Genomic DNA, 15,287 nt, shown 5'->3' with positions numbered 1-15,287 from the left:
TCTTAGGCACAATTATAGGCAGGCCTAGCCTCTCCAAATGTGCTCTATTTTAACAGGGGTTTCCCGGAGAAGCAACGATGAGTTGTTCCTGGAATGAGAGCAGGTTATGGGTGTCAGACTTAAGGGCCTTTCAGCAGCATCATAAATCACATTTAGGCACCTGTCCAATTATGCTCAATACCTTTATATTCAGTTTTCCTTTTATGTTTTTAATTAGGAGGATTTCTACAAAAGCAATGCCAACAGTGAGCCTAAAGCAATAGAGGTGATGCTCAGATTTGCCAAATAACTGCCCTAGGCTTTAGCTTATGCACTGTATTAGTTAGGGTTCTCTAGGGAAACAGAACCAACAGGAGATTTCTGTAAATACTATATTTTATAAAAGTGCCTCATACAACTGTGGGGATGCACGAGATCAAATTCCATAGGGCGGGTAGTGAACTGGCAACTTCAATGAAGGTGTTTGATGAACTCCCCAGGAGACACTGGCTAGCGAAGAAGAAATGAAGGTTCTCTCTCTTCTCCCTTAAAAGTCTTCAACTGATTGGATTAAATCCAGTTGATTGAATTGTCTCATTGCAGAAGACAGGCCTTTTATTGAGGTAATCAGTCACAGATGCAGTCAATTGACTGCTGATATAATAAACCAGCCTTCTGGTTTGTTAACCAGCCACAAATGTCGTCGTAGTAATGGTTAGGCCAGTGCTCGCATGACCAGACACCATCAGCTGGCCAAGTTGACCCATGAACCTAACCATCACATGCACCTGTAAAGTTCAGCCTAGGTGATGTGGTTGGGGTCATTGATCCCTATAAAATACTCTGGGCTGGAAGTAGGAAAGTTACCACACTTTGCCATGACATTCCCACAACAGAAATTGGAAGGACCAACCCTGGGGTTCTTCAGGCCCTCCCTGGTCTGACTCTTGCATCTGCAGGACCCTGGAGAGCAGAAGTCTGATGGGGAGAGGTATGGCCAGTCCTTGCTGGATCCTTGTTATTTGGTTACATTCAGATCTATTTAGGAGCCACGGCTTCCCCTAAGAGCAGGTCTAAGATTAAGAGAAACTTCTACTGATGGATTATCAGGGAAAAGCCTTCCACAGACTTTGGGATATATTATGTAATATTATACTTAAAATTACATTGAACAACAAGGTTTTTAAGTTAGTTTCACACCCATTTTCTGATTTGATTCTCAAAACAAGCCTGGAGAAAGAATGGGATTCTCACCATCTCAAAGGTGATGAGGCAGCCTCGGAAAGTTGAGGCTGTTCCTAGGCTCTAAAGAATAGGCCTTGGGTCTTCTCACCCCACCCTTTAAAAAAATATCTCACTTAAAGGGGTTTCCTTGGGTTGGAGGAACAGAAAACTCAGGAAAATTAATGCTGGAAACTTGGAACGTAAAAATGACATCTGAGTCAGCCCTATTCCAACAGAGGCACGGGCATTAAACCAAAAATGTACAGAAATAACCAATTTCCATTGTGTTAAGTGCTAAAATATAAAAGTAAAACGTACTATGAACTTCGAACTTGGGCTTTTAACATGGTCTAGTGAATTTAGGAAAGTCCCACCCCAAGAAAGTGAATTTTATGCTGAGACCCGATAAAGAAACATGAGGAGTCAGCCAGGCAAAGCAGTGGGCGTGGATTAGCAGTGTTATCGTCACCTGGAAAAATGAATTGGGAAGCTTTCCAAAGTTTTCAGTGTTCTAAGATGACTCGTATATAGCTAATCGTGTTCTTTTACTGTAACTTAAAAATATCCATACTACATCTGTGGTTATAACCTCTTTTTCTTCTCTAGTGCTGGATATTTTTGCTATCTCAGTTTCTTCTGATTAAGTTATGTAGTAGTTTGCCTTTGTAATTTTTTGTGTTGTGTTTCTTCAAAATGTCCAGTTTGTTGCTTCTACTGTTTTTCTCATTTAGAATTCTATGTTTTCTTCATTCATTCCATGGGTGTTCTGAGTGGACACTGGGAATGGTCATGGAATGGGGAGACCAGTGGGAAGCAAGGGCAGTGTTCCTGCAGAAGATGATGAGAGAGCTCTGAAAAAGGATAGTGAAAATGGGGGAGGGCTTTGGAGGGATCCACGTGACATTTAAAGAATAGAATTGAGGGGATTTGGGAGACTAAATGGATGTGGGATGAAAGAGAGGCCCCAATCAACCCAGAGTTGGGGGTTTGGATTAAGAGAATTGGGTGGACTGCGATACCGGGGCTCTGAAGAGAATGCCACTCCTGCAAATTGTCAGCTGGTGGTCTTTCTGCCACTTTCTTGGGAACTTCTCAGTGTGTATAGACAGGGAACTTTTCCCAGCCTGGCTTTGCCAGGGATATTTTTAGGTAGTGACTTAGCAGGGAAGGATTTTCCAGAATCTCCACATTAAACGGAATGGTTCCCACCCCAGATTTCCTGAGGCAGCGGTGGAGCAGAGACAGGGCTCTATGCCAAACCAAGTTCTCCCTTTGAGGTAGAGAGTTCATAGGCTGCAAAGGGGGAGCTTTTTCAGAAGACAGGGTATTAAAAACAAAAAAAGTTTACACATAACGCCGAGATGGAGCTTTATAATCAAGCCCCAGTGTTCTGGTTTCCGCTGCCTCTAATGCCTCCCCTCCCCTCCTCCTGCCCAAATCCCCTCGCTGCCCCCCTCCAGCAGGCATTTGCACCCAGCCTATTTTATATTCCTCATAGTCAAAACCCAGGAGACACTCAGATCATCTGCTATCAGATCGCAGCTTTTCTAAACACAGCATCTCCTCTTAAGATGCCCGTCTTCCTTGACAGGAAAGAAAATTCACTAATGACTTCAACCATGTGGTAGATAGATTGTGACTTCTTTTCTCTTGTACAGCTGCAGAGTAAGTGCAATAGCCCTGAAAGCCAGTGGTCAGCAAACTTTTTCTTAAAGGGCCGTATATTAAATATTTCAGGCTCTGTGGGACATACAGTCTTTGTCACTACTACTCAACTCTGCTCTTGTGGCATGAAAACAGCCAGTATCTAAATGAACAAGCAGAGCATGGCTGTATTCCTGTAATGCTTGATTTATGGACACTGAAATCTGAATTTCATAATTTTCACATGGAATGTATTCTTCTTTTGATTTTCTTTTTCAACCATTTAACATGTAAAAGCCATCTTATTTCCTAGGCCATACAAATATGGGCAGTGGGCCGTGGTTTGCCCACCGCCTGCTGTAACCTGGAAAAGCTGAGCTGAAGAGCCATGCCTCTTTCAGTCAATCAGCAATCATATGTAATGATGTCTCAATTCCTGCAGTAGAACCTCCTCTTTCCACTCTCAGGGCTGATTTGCCTGCTGTCTGCCCCATGCCGTAGACTCTTTCCTTATGTAACTCTTCATCATTTTTTAGATCTCACTTGAGGAACCTGCTCTTGCTTCCCAAATCTGGGTTGTCCCTTCTCCATCCTTCCATGTAGTCCTGGGTCCTGGATGTCCATTATCATGGCACTTAACACATGGTATTATAATGACCTGGTAATGTTTTAGTCCCACACATTTTTGTGGCCCAATGAGGCTGGGATCCTGCATGTCCCTGGGGTGCCTAGGGTTAAAGACTGATATGCTAGCAACTGGTAGAGTGTCTTGCTCTTAGTAACCTCTCAATGCTGGTTGACTGAATGAATGATTGAGTAAAGAGCTGGATGAATCCCAGAATTATTCTAAGCACTCTAGGGAATTAAGGTGATCAATGAATCACGGATACAAAGAAATTAACACATGAAAATTGAGAGATGAATTAGAGAATGCTAAATCAAGTGACTTGAAAAAGAAGACACCAATAAAGACTTGAAAGAGTTAAAGAAAATTTAATGAAAAAGTGGACGTTGAACTTACCTTTGAGGCAGACGGGTTGAAGAGAGAGAGAGGAAGAAATGTTGGGGACGGTTATTCCACAAAAGGGAGTTCACATAAACGTGATCTGATTATCTGATACATCTTTACCAAAACCCCGGTCCTCTGAAAAACCCATTGGAACCCGAGTTTCATTCAGTGGATCACAGGGGTGGAAGTGAGGACAATTCTGGAGTTTCCCATTCAAAGAGATTGTTTATTATCTTTCAGAGACACAGATGTGCACACGGTGGCCTCCTTGTTAAAACTCTACCTCCGAGACCTCCCGGAGCCCGTGGTTCCCTGGAGCCAGTATGAGGGCTTCCTCCTCTGTGGGCAGCTCATGAATGCAGATGAGACGAAGGTATGTATCTCATTAGTTGGTCATCCTGCTTTGGTAGAAAGCAATTGGTTTCCTGAACACTATTCTGGTAGGTAACAGTGGGTCAGGGGGCCCCATGCCTTTTAGTGAGATACTCTGTCAAACTGGAACTTCCTCAGCAATCATGGTGCCTGGCAAACCACAGCCTACCTGCGACATAATGCAATAGAGAACTGGACCTTAATCAAATCTCTCAGAAGCACTTTAAAAGTAGTGCAAGGAGGAGGCTACTTCTGAGGAGGGTTTTAAGAACGTGACCTTGCTAAGAACTGATTGGACACAAGGGCAGGCTCCAGTTGGACTGTTTTAGTTCTGTGATGACAGTGTCAGGCACAGTGGCACAAGGCATGCGCGTGCCACAGAGAGAAAGGATGGGGAGCTTTCTTGTGCTCTCTTCAGCCTGCAGGGTCTGTAATCACCACCTGCACCACCACGTGCTTGTGAGTGTGTGCAGGTCTACCTGAAGGATCTTTGGTCCTATACAAATTACTTCCAGAGAGGCTTCACAGTCAACTGTCACCACACTGTGGTCATGATAATTAAACAAATCAACAAAAGAAACCAATAAGACCTAGCTAAAAGCAGTAAAACCTTCATGGGTTCCAACCAAGATTTGTAAAACCCAATGGCCCATGACCACTTTACGTTTGTGTTATACCACTAATATGGGGGAGTCTAACGTTCCCTCCCTTACGTTAGGCTCATTTTTATCACTACTATATTAAACGCTCTCTCTGGCAAAGTGGTGCACAGAAAAACTTGTAAGGAAGACCTGGATTTAATTTTGACTTTGCTACTATCCTGCAAGAGGATGTTAGACACTGTAGCATCTTCTATGAGACTCAGTTTATTTTCTTAGACTGATAGAACTTTCTGCGACAATGGATCTGTTATGTATCGGCATTGTCCATTAGAATAACCACTAGCCTCACATGGCTACTGATACTTGAAAAGTGGCTAGTGCAACAGAAGAACCAAATCTTAATTTTATTTAGTTTTAATTTATTTAAACTTAGAGATCCACATGTGGCAAGTAGCTATTGCAATGGACAGCACAAATGAAGACAATTTTCATGATAATATCTGCTATACCCATGAGTATTTTGAAACCAAGGAATATGATAAAAATGAATGAGCTTTAAAAAATATTCATTTAAGGGATGGTTTATTTTCTGCTCTACTTCTTCAGGGTTTGTCATATAATCTGCTTCCCAGGATAGAATATCTATTTTTAAAAAATAGAAAAAAGTGTCCTACACCTGTATTTTTTTTTAATAAGCATAGGTGTGAGAACATCCTGTTCTAATTGAGTAGAGAGCTTCAGGTTAAGAACTATCAGAGTAAAATCATGATTTGAGTAGATCCCAGAACAAGAAAAAATCATAAAATTTCAAACTTAGGAAGAGAAGAATAATGATACGGCTAACATGCTATAGCTATTGTCACTAATTTCCAAACAAAAATTTAGGTTGCGTGATCTGTTATAGGATATTTTGTGTGTAGTTTATGAAGTTTGGGGGTAGAGTGGGGTGAAAATATGGAATGTCTTAATTTACACAGGTGAATCAGCTCACATTTGTGGAACTAGTAAAGTTATGTGCAACGAGATTTAAAAGGCAGTGTAAAAGCCAACTGTTCCCGGTGGCATCTCGCCCCTCCATTCTAAGGAACGTGAAGGAGGCTCGGGAACACTGTCCTGAGGGTGACACTCCTCCCCGACCCTGACCGTCCTTGCTTTTTTTTTTTAGTTGCTTCTACCAACTCTTCTCAGTCTTAATGTATCTGAGAATTTCTACATCTGTAGCCTCGCACCTCTGGGCAGGTGAGGGACCAAGGCCTTTCTTACGGTGAATATGAGGCAGGGGTGGTAGCTGGGAGGGGTAAGTCTATTGCAAGCTTTGCAAAGAATCCATTTGACTAGACCGAAGAGAAGAAAATCTCCGTATGAGGTAGACACTCGGAGGCCCTGGCTGACTGAATCAGAAGATGGAGAGTCAGCAAAAAGTTGTTGCAGAAGGGCTCCTGAGGCTGTAGGGCATGTTGATCTTGAGTTCTGTGAAGAGTTGGTGCTCAGGCTTGAAGACAACCCATGCGTCTCATGGGAACTTGCTCCATAACTCTTACGTACTTCTAGGCAAATAAAGAAAATACATTGTACCCAAAACTCTGAACCTTTCTATATTATTTTTTGCAACTACCTGTGAGTTTGTAATTATTTCAAAATAAAAAAGTTAAAAAACAGAAAAAAGCAATGGAGCAGCAGTGACTGCCAAAGTGTTACTTTCAAGGAGATATACCCACTACTTCTAGGGTCTCCTCACTGGCAAAGGGGCAGGCTCCTTTACCTGTGTTAATGATCTCTTCCCAGGCTCAGCAAGAGTTGATCAAGCAGCTCGCCATACTTCCTCGTGACAACTACAGCCTCCTGAGCTACACCTGCAGGTGAGAGGCCCCTTGTTTCAGCTCCAAGGTGACGAGCCACAGTTTTCAGCCAGGTCAGAAAAAGAAGCTCCTGGTTAGGAGGTGAGGGGATGTCAGTGTGAGCTCAGAGATTCTGGCCCAGATCTGGGTAGGGTTTTTGGAAGGCCAACTCTATTCACACAGCAATGAGGTAGCTTCCTGTTTCCACAAGGTAATTTCAAGGGTCCCTGAAAATCTGGCCAGCCCACAAAATGAAAGTGCTTCCTCCTTCAGGCCTGTCCCAGCGCTGGCCTGAGTCCTGGGGCATGCAAGAGAACCCAACTCCTCATAATGTTTCTAGAATTCTCTCCCATCTTCCTGACTCTGAGCCAGGACTTAGCACCCCACGACTTTCTGGGCCACTCTTTTTATTTCCCTTGAACTCTTCTGAGAAACTGCTGTATGTCATCCCAGTGGCAACATCTAGCAGGCGGAATAACCCAGATCTATCTCGGTGGGAGTCTGGGCTCTCATTACAGATGGAGCTGAGTTTTGTCTTTATTTTTTAAAAAATAATTTGTTATGGTTTCCAGTTGGAAACTGGAAAATTATAGCAATTTATAAATAAGAAAATGAAAATTGCTCACACTCCCTTCATCTAGAGATAATTACTACTAATGCTTGGGTGTGGTTCCTTCTGTATGTTTTTCTCTCTGTAACAGATCATTTCATACAGCAATATGAATATATAGGAACACTTTCTATGGTTGCACATTTGAATCTCACCATATATATAGATATAGATATATATGGTTAAATCCTGCTTTTATTAGCTTAAGGTTCTATTTTGAGCATTTCCTTACGTCAAAATATGGTTGTGAATGATTGCAAAGTGTTTAATAATGTTTCATCATTTGTAACACCACCATTTATTTAATAATTTCCCTGTGTTTAGAATTTTATGCTGCTTCAGTCTATCCATTTGCAAATAATTTCTAGAGAGACTACTTAGAAGTTCCTTTGCTGATCTGCTCAGATTTTTACAGTGAGTCTGAGAGCTGCATTCCTCAAATGGGTGGAATCATAGTAGAAATTCATTTTTATTGTTGGGCACCTGCTGAACTTTAGAGATGCTTAGTGCTCTAAAAGGAGGGTGAGCATGAGGAGGGGCCATGGGTTCCACATCTCCAAGATCTCTTTTTTGGAGACTAGGGTGGGATGGGAGCTGGACAAGGGGGAGGTCAAATGCCTGCCTCCACTGCTTTCCATCTTTCAGTTCCCTGGTCTAGATCCTGCTCCTGATGATGCGACTGCCCTCACACCCCCCACCTCCCTCTCCCGCCTCTGCCAGCGGCTGGGCAGGTCCCTTCTGCTTTCTCATCCTTTCCTGGTCTTGGATCTTTCAGGACCGAGCTAAACTTTTGTGGGCAGAGGTAGGCTGGTCCCAACACCAGAGACCAGGAGGAAACAGTTGGGATCCATTGTGGGTTGGGATTTTGTGAGTACCTTGAAGAACTTCCTTCTGGCAACTTCCTGTCTTCCCTTGTGGGACTTCTTGGCTGCCTGCAGGTTCCTGCATGAGATCCAACTGAACTGCGCTGTTAACAAGATGAGCGTGGACAATCTGGCCACTGTGATTGGCGTGAATCTCATCAGGTCGAAGGTGGAAGACCCTGCTGTGATCATGAGAGGTATGGCCGGCCTTCTGGACATCCTAACGATTGTGACAACCCCACTCCTTTGCGTTTGTGTGCTGCTCTGCAGTTTAGTGAGCATTTTCAGCTGATGGACTCATATACATCTGTTCTAGTTTGCTAATGCTGCCGGAATGCAAAACACCAGAGATGGATTGGCTTTTACAAAGGGGGTTTATATGGTTACACAGTTATAGTCTTAAGGCCATAAAGTGTCCATCAACAAAGGTTACCTTCACTGGAGGATGGCCAATGGCATCCGGAAAACCTCTGGTAGCTGGGAAGGCACGTAGCTAGCATCTCCTCAATCCCAGGTTGCATTTCAAAATGGCATGCTCCAAAATGTCTGCATCAGCTTCCGACGGCCGTCTTCAAAATGTCTGTCTCAGCTCCAGCTAGCTGTGAGCTCCTTCTGTCTGAGCTTATACAGTGCTCCAGTAAACTAAACAAGGCCCATGCTGAATGGGCGGGGCCACGCCCCCATGGAAGTTATCCAATCAGAGTTATCACCTACAGTTGGGTGGGTCACATCTCCATGGACACTGAACCAATAGGTTCCAACCCAATCCAGACTAATACATCTGCCCCCACAAGAATGCATTAAAGAATATGGCTTTTTCTGGAGGCCATAATATATACAAACCAGCACAACATCTTACAATAGCCATTTGAGGTAGGCAGGGCAGGAATTATGTCTGTTTTCCAGATCACATCTGAGCAGAGAGGTTAAGAAATTTGCCCAATGGTTACACAGTACAGAAGGCTGCTATGAAACGATTACCTAGCATTTCTTAGTCTCTTACTACTTTTAAATACTCCTAGTTAGAGAATACAAACAGATTTCATTTGATAAGCTAACTCACACAAAGGCTGCTTGTAAAGCTGTGTTGAGAAGGCTTCTGAGGCTGTGTCTCAGCATTGAGTACTGATGTGTGCCATGGGCGTGGGGAGGCAGTATTCACTATCCATGCATCCGGTAAGAAAATAGACTGTCATGTTTGGTACCACATTAGGAAAGAAAGATGACTTCAGTTTTCTCCTATTAAATTACTGATTTTCCTGTTCAAAGTCTGTTTCAGCAGACTTAAGCCAAAAATAATCCTTAACAGCTCCCTCTTTCACCCCACTCCCATATCCTTCTGCTATCCTGTCCCTTTCACACCACAACCCCCAACCCCAAGGAATTATGAGGGTTTCTTTGAGGAACAAAGTCATTTATCATCAGCTATGGGGTCCTTTTGGGCCTGTTGCTTTAGAGCCAGGTTTGGAGACATCACACAGGTGAAGGACTTTGCGGGCCGTCTGCCTTCTTCCTTGGCAATGGTGCGACAAATGCCTTTCTTCTTCCTTTCAGGGACTCCTCAGATCCAAAGGGTGATGACCATGATGATCCGAGACCATGATGTCCTCTTCCCCAAGTCCAAGGATGCACCCCTGTCTCCCCCTGCCCAGAAAAATGACCCTAAGAAGCCTCCAGTGGCACGAAGCTCAGTGGGCTGGGATGCCACCGAGGACCCCTCAATCTCTCGGACAGACAGCTTCAATAACACGGTAAGGTGCCAAGAGCCCTCCTCTTTCCCCCGTCTCTTCTTTTAGTCCAGGTCATGCCACGTAAAGGTTGCTCTGGAATGGCAACTTTGGACATTTTGGATGAGTCTCTGGCAGTGGGCACGGCGGGCACAAGCTCACGTGGACACCTCTTGAAAGCCTGTCCTCTCTCATCTAGTTTCTGTTAGGACCCTGAAAAGGGGAGTCAAGGCATGGGAGCCAATTGCCCAGTGACTGAGCAGTGGGGGTCCTCACTGACGCCCCCTCTGAGAGAGAAACCCTTTCAAATACAGTCCAGGGAAGTTCAATGGGGAAAAATAAATGGACCACATTTGAAACGTTTTGTGAGAGTTGCTGAAAATTACGGGTGAAAGTCTGGAGAGAACTGGTTTCCTGCTAACCCATGAAACGTGATTCTTTCTGAGAATATGTGATGTGTTCGTGTAATATTTCTCATTCCCTGATAAGCCGTCTCAGCAATGTCAGCTCCCTTGTTTGTATTTAAAGATTGGGGCGCACGTCCTCAGTGTGCAAAACTCTGCAGACTCTGAAATTTAGAGCATTTGAGGGCAATAATTTACAAAGGTCAAATATTTTTATATACTTATAGGATAAATATTTGTAAAAAGAACATGTAAACTTTATGTAACAGCTTGATTCTTTATGTGAGACCAAGAAATGAACTTAAGATTTCTGGTTGACCAGGTAACTTAAGTTAACCTGTAGCACTGCCAGTCCTGAGGATGACTAAGAAGGTATTGAAAAAAAAAGGTAGGTGGTGGTCATGGTTGTGGTTTTTTAGGATAGGGTCTGTCTGCAAGCAACACCTCGTACTAACACCCTATGTTTCTAGAACATACTAAAAAGTAAAAAAGGCTCATAATTAATCTAATGAAAATATCCCAGCACTCCTTGAGAGTAGCCATTGCTCATTTGACAGGTAGTTACTGTTTTGTCTGCTATGGGCAGCACTGAGCAGGCAGTTTAAATAGAGCACCTGAGCAGTCCTCACCAGAGCTCTGTAGGGCAGAGTTTATCATCCACATTTGATGGCTGGGGCAGTGAGGCTCGGAGAGGCTGGCCCCTGGCCGGAGATGACAGCACCAGCCTGCTAAAAGATGGGCCTTGGATTTAGTTCTCCTTTCAAGGCCCAGGTGCCCAACTCCAGATGGGGTTGCTGAGGCTGACAATCATCTAGAAGGGTTAGAGGGAGAGATTGAGCTTTGGTTTTCTGATTTTACATTTAGGTCTCACTTTAAGCTTTTTTTCTTCTTTCTTTGTCTTTTAAATGTAATTTAAAACTACATAATGCATATGCACAGTTCAAAAAATCAAATGATAGCAAAGTTCTGCTCCATCCCCTGTTCCCACCCAATCCATTCTTTGCTGCCTTTACTGGTTTCTTATTTTTTTTTTTTTATTTAATTCAGTTTTATTGAAATACATTCACACACCATACAATCATCCATGATATTCAATCCACTGTCCACAGTATGATAACATAGTTATGCGTTCATCACCACAATCTATCTATGAACATTTTCCTTACATCAGAAAGAACCAGAACAAGAATAAAAAATAAAAGTGAAAAAAGAACACCCAAATCATCCCCCCATCCCACCCCATTTGTCCTTTAGTTTTTATCCCCATTCCTCCACTCATCCATACACTAGATAAAGGGGGTGTGATCCACAAGGTCTTCACAATCACACTGTCACCTCTTGTAATCTACATTATTATATAATTGTCTTCAGGAGTCCAGACTGCTGGGTTGGAGTTGGTAGTTTCAGGTATTTACTTCTAGCTATTCCAATACATTAAAGCCTAAGAGGTGTTATCTATATAGTGCATAAGAATGTCCACCAGAGTGACCTCTCAACTCCATTTGGAATCTCTCAGCCACTGAATCTATTTCGTCTCATTTTGCATCCCCCTTTTGGTCAAGAAGATACTCTCAGTCCCACGATGCCGGGTCCACATTCATCCCCGGGAGTCATACTCTGCGTTGCCAGCAGATTCACACCCCTGGGAGTCGGGTCCCACGTAGGGGGGAGGGCAGCGAGTTCACCTGTCGAGATGGCTCAGTTAGAGAGAGAGAGGGCCACATCTGAGCAACAAAGAGGTACTCAGAGGGAGACTCTTAAGCACTATTACATACAACTTTAGACTCTCCTTTGTGGTAATGAGCTTCATAAGGGCAAGTCCCATGCTCGAGGGCTCAGCACATCAAACCACGAGTCCCAATGTTTGTGACAACATCAACACCAGTCCAGGTGAGGATGTCCAACACATCCTCACCTTCCCCCAGATCCTCGGGGCTGGGGAGGGAGAGGTTGTAAATATATTTTTTATTATCTGCCCAAATTACTCTAGGATGCGTCACTATTTCACTCCAGCCTATACTAACCTACCGTATCTCACTTCCTATTCAAAGTTCCATGCAACTGTGGTGTTTGAACAAATCGACTGTAGAGTGGTACCGTTTAGAAAATTTAGATCCTGTACCAAATAGACATCTCTTCCCTTGGTCTCACATGGAAGTTGAAGTTTTAAAATACAATCAGTTTCAACCTTTACCCTTTGGCCTGGCTTGCCCTGGTCTTAACCAGACCTGCTTCATTCATATCACTAATTGAAGTCTGGGCTCTTTTTCAGCTTTTTTTTTTTTTTTTTTTTTTTTGACAGTGGCTGTATGCACTAATACTGACATTCATACTGCCGAGCTCTAGCTCTGAGTTTCAGGTGTCTCAGAGATACGCATTGCTCCAGAGACCAATCAGGTTATACGCTAGGTGTTCAGCATCTCAAAGTTTAGAGATAGGCCTTACAATTCAGGGATAGAGTTAACTGCTGTAAGAGCTTACAATCTAGGGACTATTACAATTATTGTGTCCACGTTAGGCTATGTTCTAAGATTCAATTCTGAGTTTACACATTGTAGTTAGTCCATATTGGTGAGGCATCATCCCACTCACCATGTTTTCTCCAACACTTTTACTCCTATATATATATTTTCCTACAATTTTATAGAGTTATATTCACATACCATACATTTATCCACAGTGTACAATCAGTTGTTCATGGTATCATCATAAAGTTGTACATTTATCACCACAATCAGCACTTGAACATACTGATTACTATAAGAAAAATTGTTTTGTTTTTTTTAGCAATAAGAAAAAATGATAAAAAGAAAAATAACATGTCATACAATACAATATACTACTAAGGACAGCAAATAACACTACTACCAAGAATCCCATATTACTCCCCTGTATCCCCCTCTCATATACATTTAGCATTGTCATATTGCCTTTGTTACATTTAATGGAGGTATATTACAATGTTACTGTTGACCATAGACTCCAGTTTGCTTTGATTATGTTTTTTCCTGAATACCATCCCTTTTTCAAATTTGTACATGGTTGACATTCATTTGCTTTCCCACATGCAAAAACATTTTTATATTTGTATATTTAGTAACAGTCATTGGCCACTCCAGTTTTTGCCACGTCATACAGTCCCAGTATTTATCATCTATCTTTACCTCTGGTGTCATACATTCTCCTATCCCAACTCTTCCAGCTTTACTCAGAGACATCTTTGTTCAGTGTACTTACAATACCATGCTACCATCCCACAGTATTATGCTATCTATTTCTGGATCTATGCAATCAATCCTAAACATTCTGTAGTCCTTCAGCATCAAATGGCTGATCTCTGCCCTCTTTCTATCTCCTTGTCACCTGTGTTGTCAGCTTTTAACTCCCAAAGTTTGTTCATTAATGTCTGTTCATATTAGTGAGACCATACAGAATCTGTCCTTTTGTTTCTGGCTAACTTCACTCAACATAATGTCCTCAAGGTTCATCCACATTATTACATGATCCATGTCTCTGTTCTGTCTTACAGCTGCATAATATTCCATCATGTGTATATACCACAGTTTGTTTATCCACTAATCCTTTGATGGACATTTGGGCTGTTTCCATCTCTTGGCAATTGTGAATAATGCTGCAATAAACATTGGTTTACAAATGTCTGTTTGTGTCTTAAGTTTCAGTTCCTCTGAGTATATACCCAGCAATGGAATAGCTGGGTCATATGGCAAATCTATATTTAGCTTCCTGAGGAACCTCCATACTGTCTTCCAGAGTGGTTGCACCATTCTACATTCCCACCAACAATGAATAAGTGTGCCTCTTTCTCCACATCCTCTCCAGCACTTGTCATTTTCTGTTTTTTGGATAATGGCCATTCTGGTAGGTGTGAGATGATATCTCATTGTGGTTTTGATTTGCATTTCCTTAATAGCCAGTGAAGTTGAGCATTTTTTCATATGCTTTTGAGCCATTTGTATTTCCTCTTCAGAAAAATGTCTGTTCATGTCTTTTGCCCATTTTTTAATTGGATTGTTTGTCTTTCTGTTATTGAGATGCAGGATTCCTTTATATATTCGGGATATTAAACCCTTATCTGATATGTGGTTTCCAAATATCATCTCCCATTGTGTAGGTTGCCTTTTTACTTTTCTGACAAAGTCCTTTGATGTACAAAAGTGTTTAATTTTGAGGAGATCCCATTTGTCTATTTGTTCTTTGGTTGCTCGTGCCTTGGGTGTGAGGTCTAAGAAACCACCTCCTTTCACAAGATCTTTAAGATATTGCCCTACATTTTCTTCTAAGAGTTTTATGGTCTTGGTGCTAATGTTTAGGTCTTTGATCCACTTTGAGTTAATTTTGGTATAAGGTGTGAGATGGATATCCTCTTTCATTCTTTTGGAAATGGATATCCAGTTCTCCAAACACCATTTATTGAACAGGCTGCTCTTTCCCAGTTGCTTTGGCTTCACTGCCTTATCAAAGATCAGTTGTCCATAGATGTAAGGGTCTACTTCTGAACACTCGATTCAATTCCATTGATCAGTATATCTGTCCTTATGCCAGTACCATGCTGTTTTGAGCACTGTAGCTTTGTAATATGCATCAAAGTCAGGTAGTCTGAGACCTCCCACTTCATTCCTCTTTCTCAAGACATTTTTGGCTATTCGGGGCACCTTACCCTTCCAAATAAATTTAGTTATTGGTTTTTCTATTTCTGTAAAGTAAGTTGTTGGGATTTGAATTGGTATTGCATTGAATCTGTAAATCAGTTTACGTAAAATTGCCATCTTAACTATATTTAGTCTTCCAATCCATGAACATGGTATGTTCTTCCATTTTTTCAGGTCTTGTTCAATTTCTTTTAGCAGTTTCTTATAGTTTTCTATGTAAAGGTCTTTTGTGTCCTTGGTTAAGTTTATTCCTAAATACTTGATTCTTTTGGTTGCTGTTGTAAATGGGATATTTTTCTTGATTTCCTCCTCTTGTTGCACATTACTTGTGTATAGGAACACTAC

At 42.1% G+C, this 15,287-nt stretch overlaps 1 protein-coding gene across 4 annotated transcripts in view; it reads left to right on the top strand.

Annotated features, from left to right (window-relative positions):
- ARHGAP25 (Rho GTPase activating protein 25) overlaps nt 1–15,287 on the top strand; it is a 92,948-nt gene that overhangs the window by 66,037 nt on the left and 11,624 nt on the right. For all 4 annotated transcript variants that reach the window (XM_037806465.1, XM_037806464.1, XM_037806467.1 and 1 more), the window contains exons 6-9: nt 4,097–4,229; nt 6,616–6,689; nt 8,217–8,338; nt 9,696–9,892. In XM_037806465.1, coding sequence (XP_037662393.1) covers nt 4,097–4,229; nt 6,616–6,689; nt 8,217–8,338; nt 9,696–9,892 — 526 coding nt within the window. The remainder of the gene's footprint in view (nt 1–4,096; nt 4,230–6,615; nt 6,690–8,216; nt 8,339–9,695; nt 9,893–15,287) is intronic.

Source organism: Choloepus didactylus, chromosome 17, assembly GCF_015220235.1.
Source record: "Choloepus didactylus isolate mChoDid1 chromosome 17, mChoDid1.pri, whole genome shotgun sequence".
Classification (NCBI taxonomy): domain Eukaryota; kingdom Metazoa; phylum Chordata; class Mammalia; order Pilosa; family Megalonychidae; genus Choloepus; species Choloepus didactylus.
Note: the sequence above shows the minus strand (reverse complement) of the source record. Positions and strands in the feature narration are given on the sequence as shown.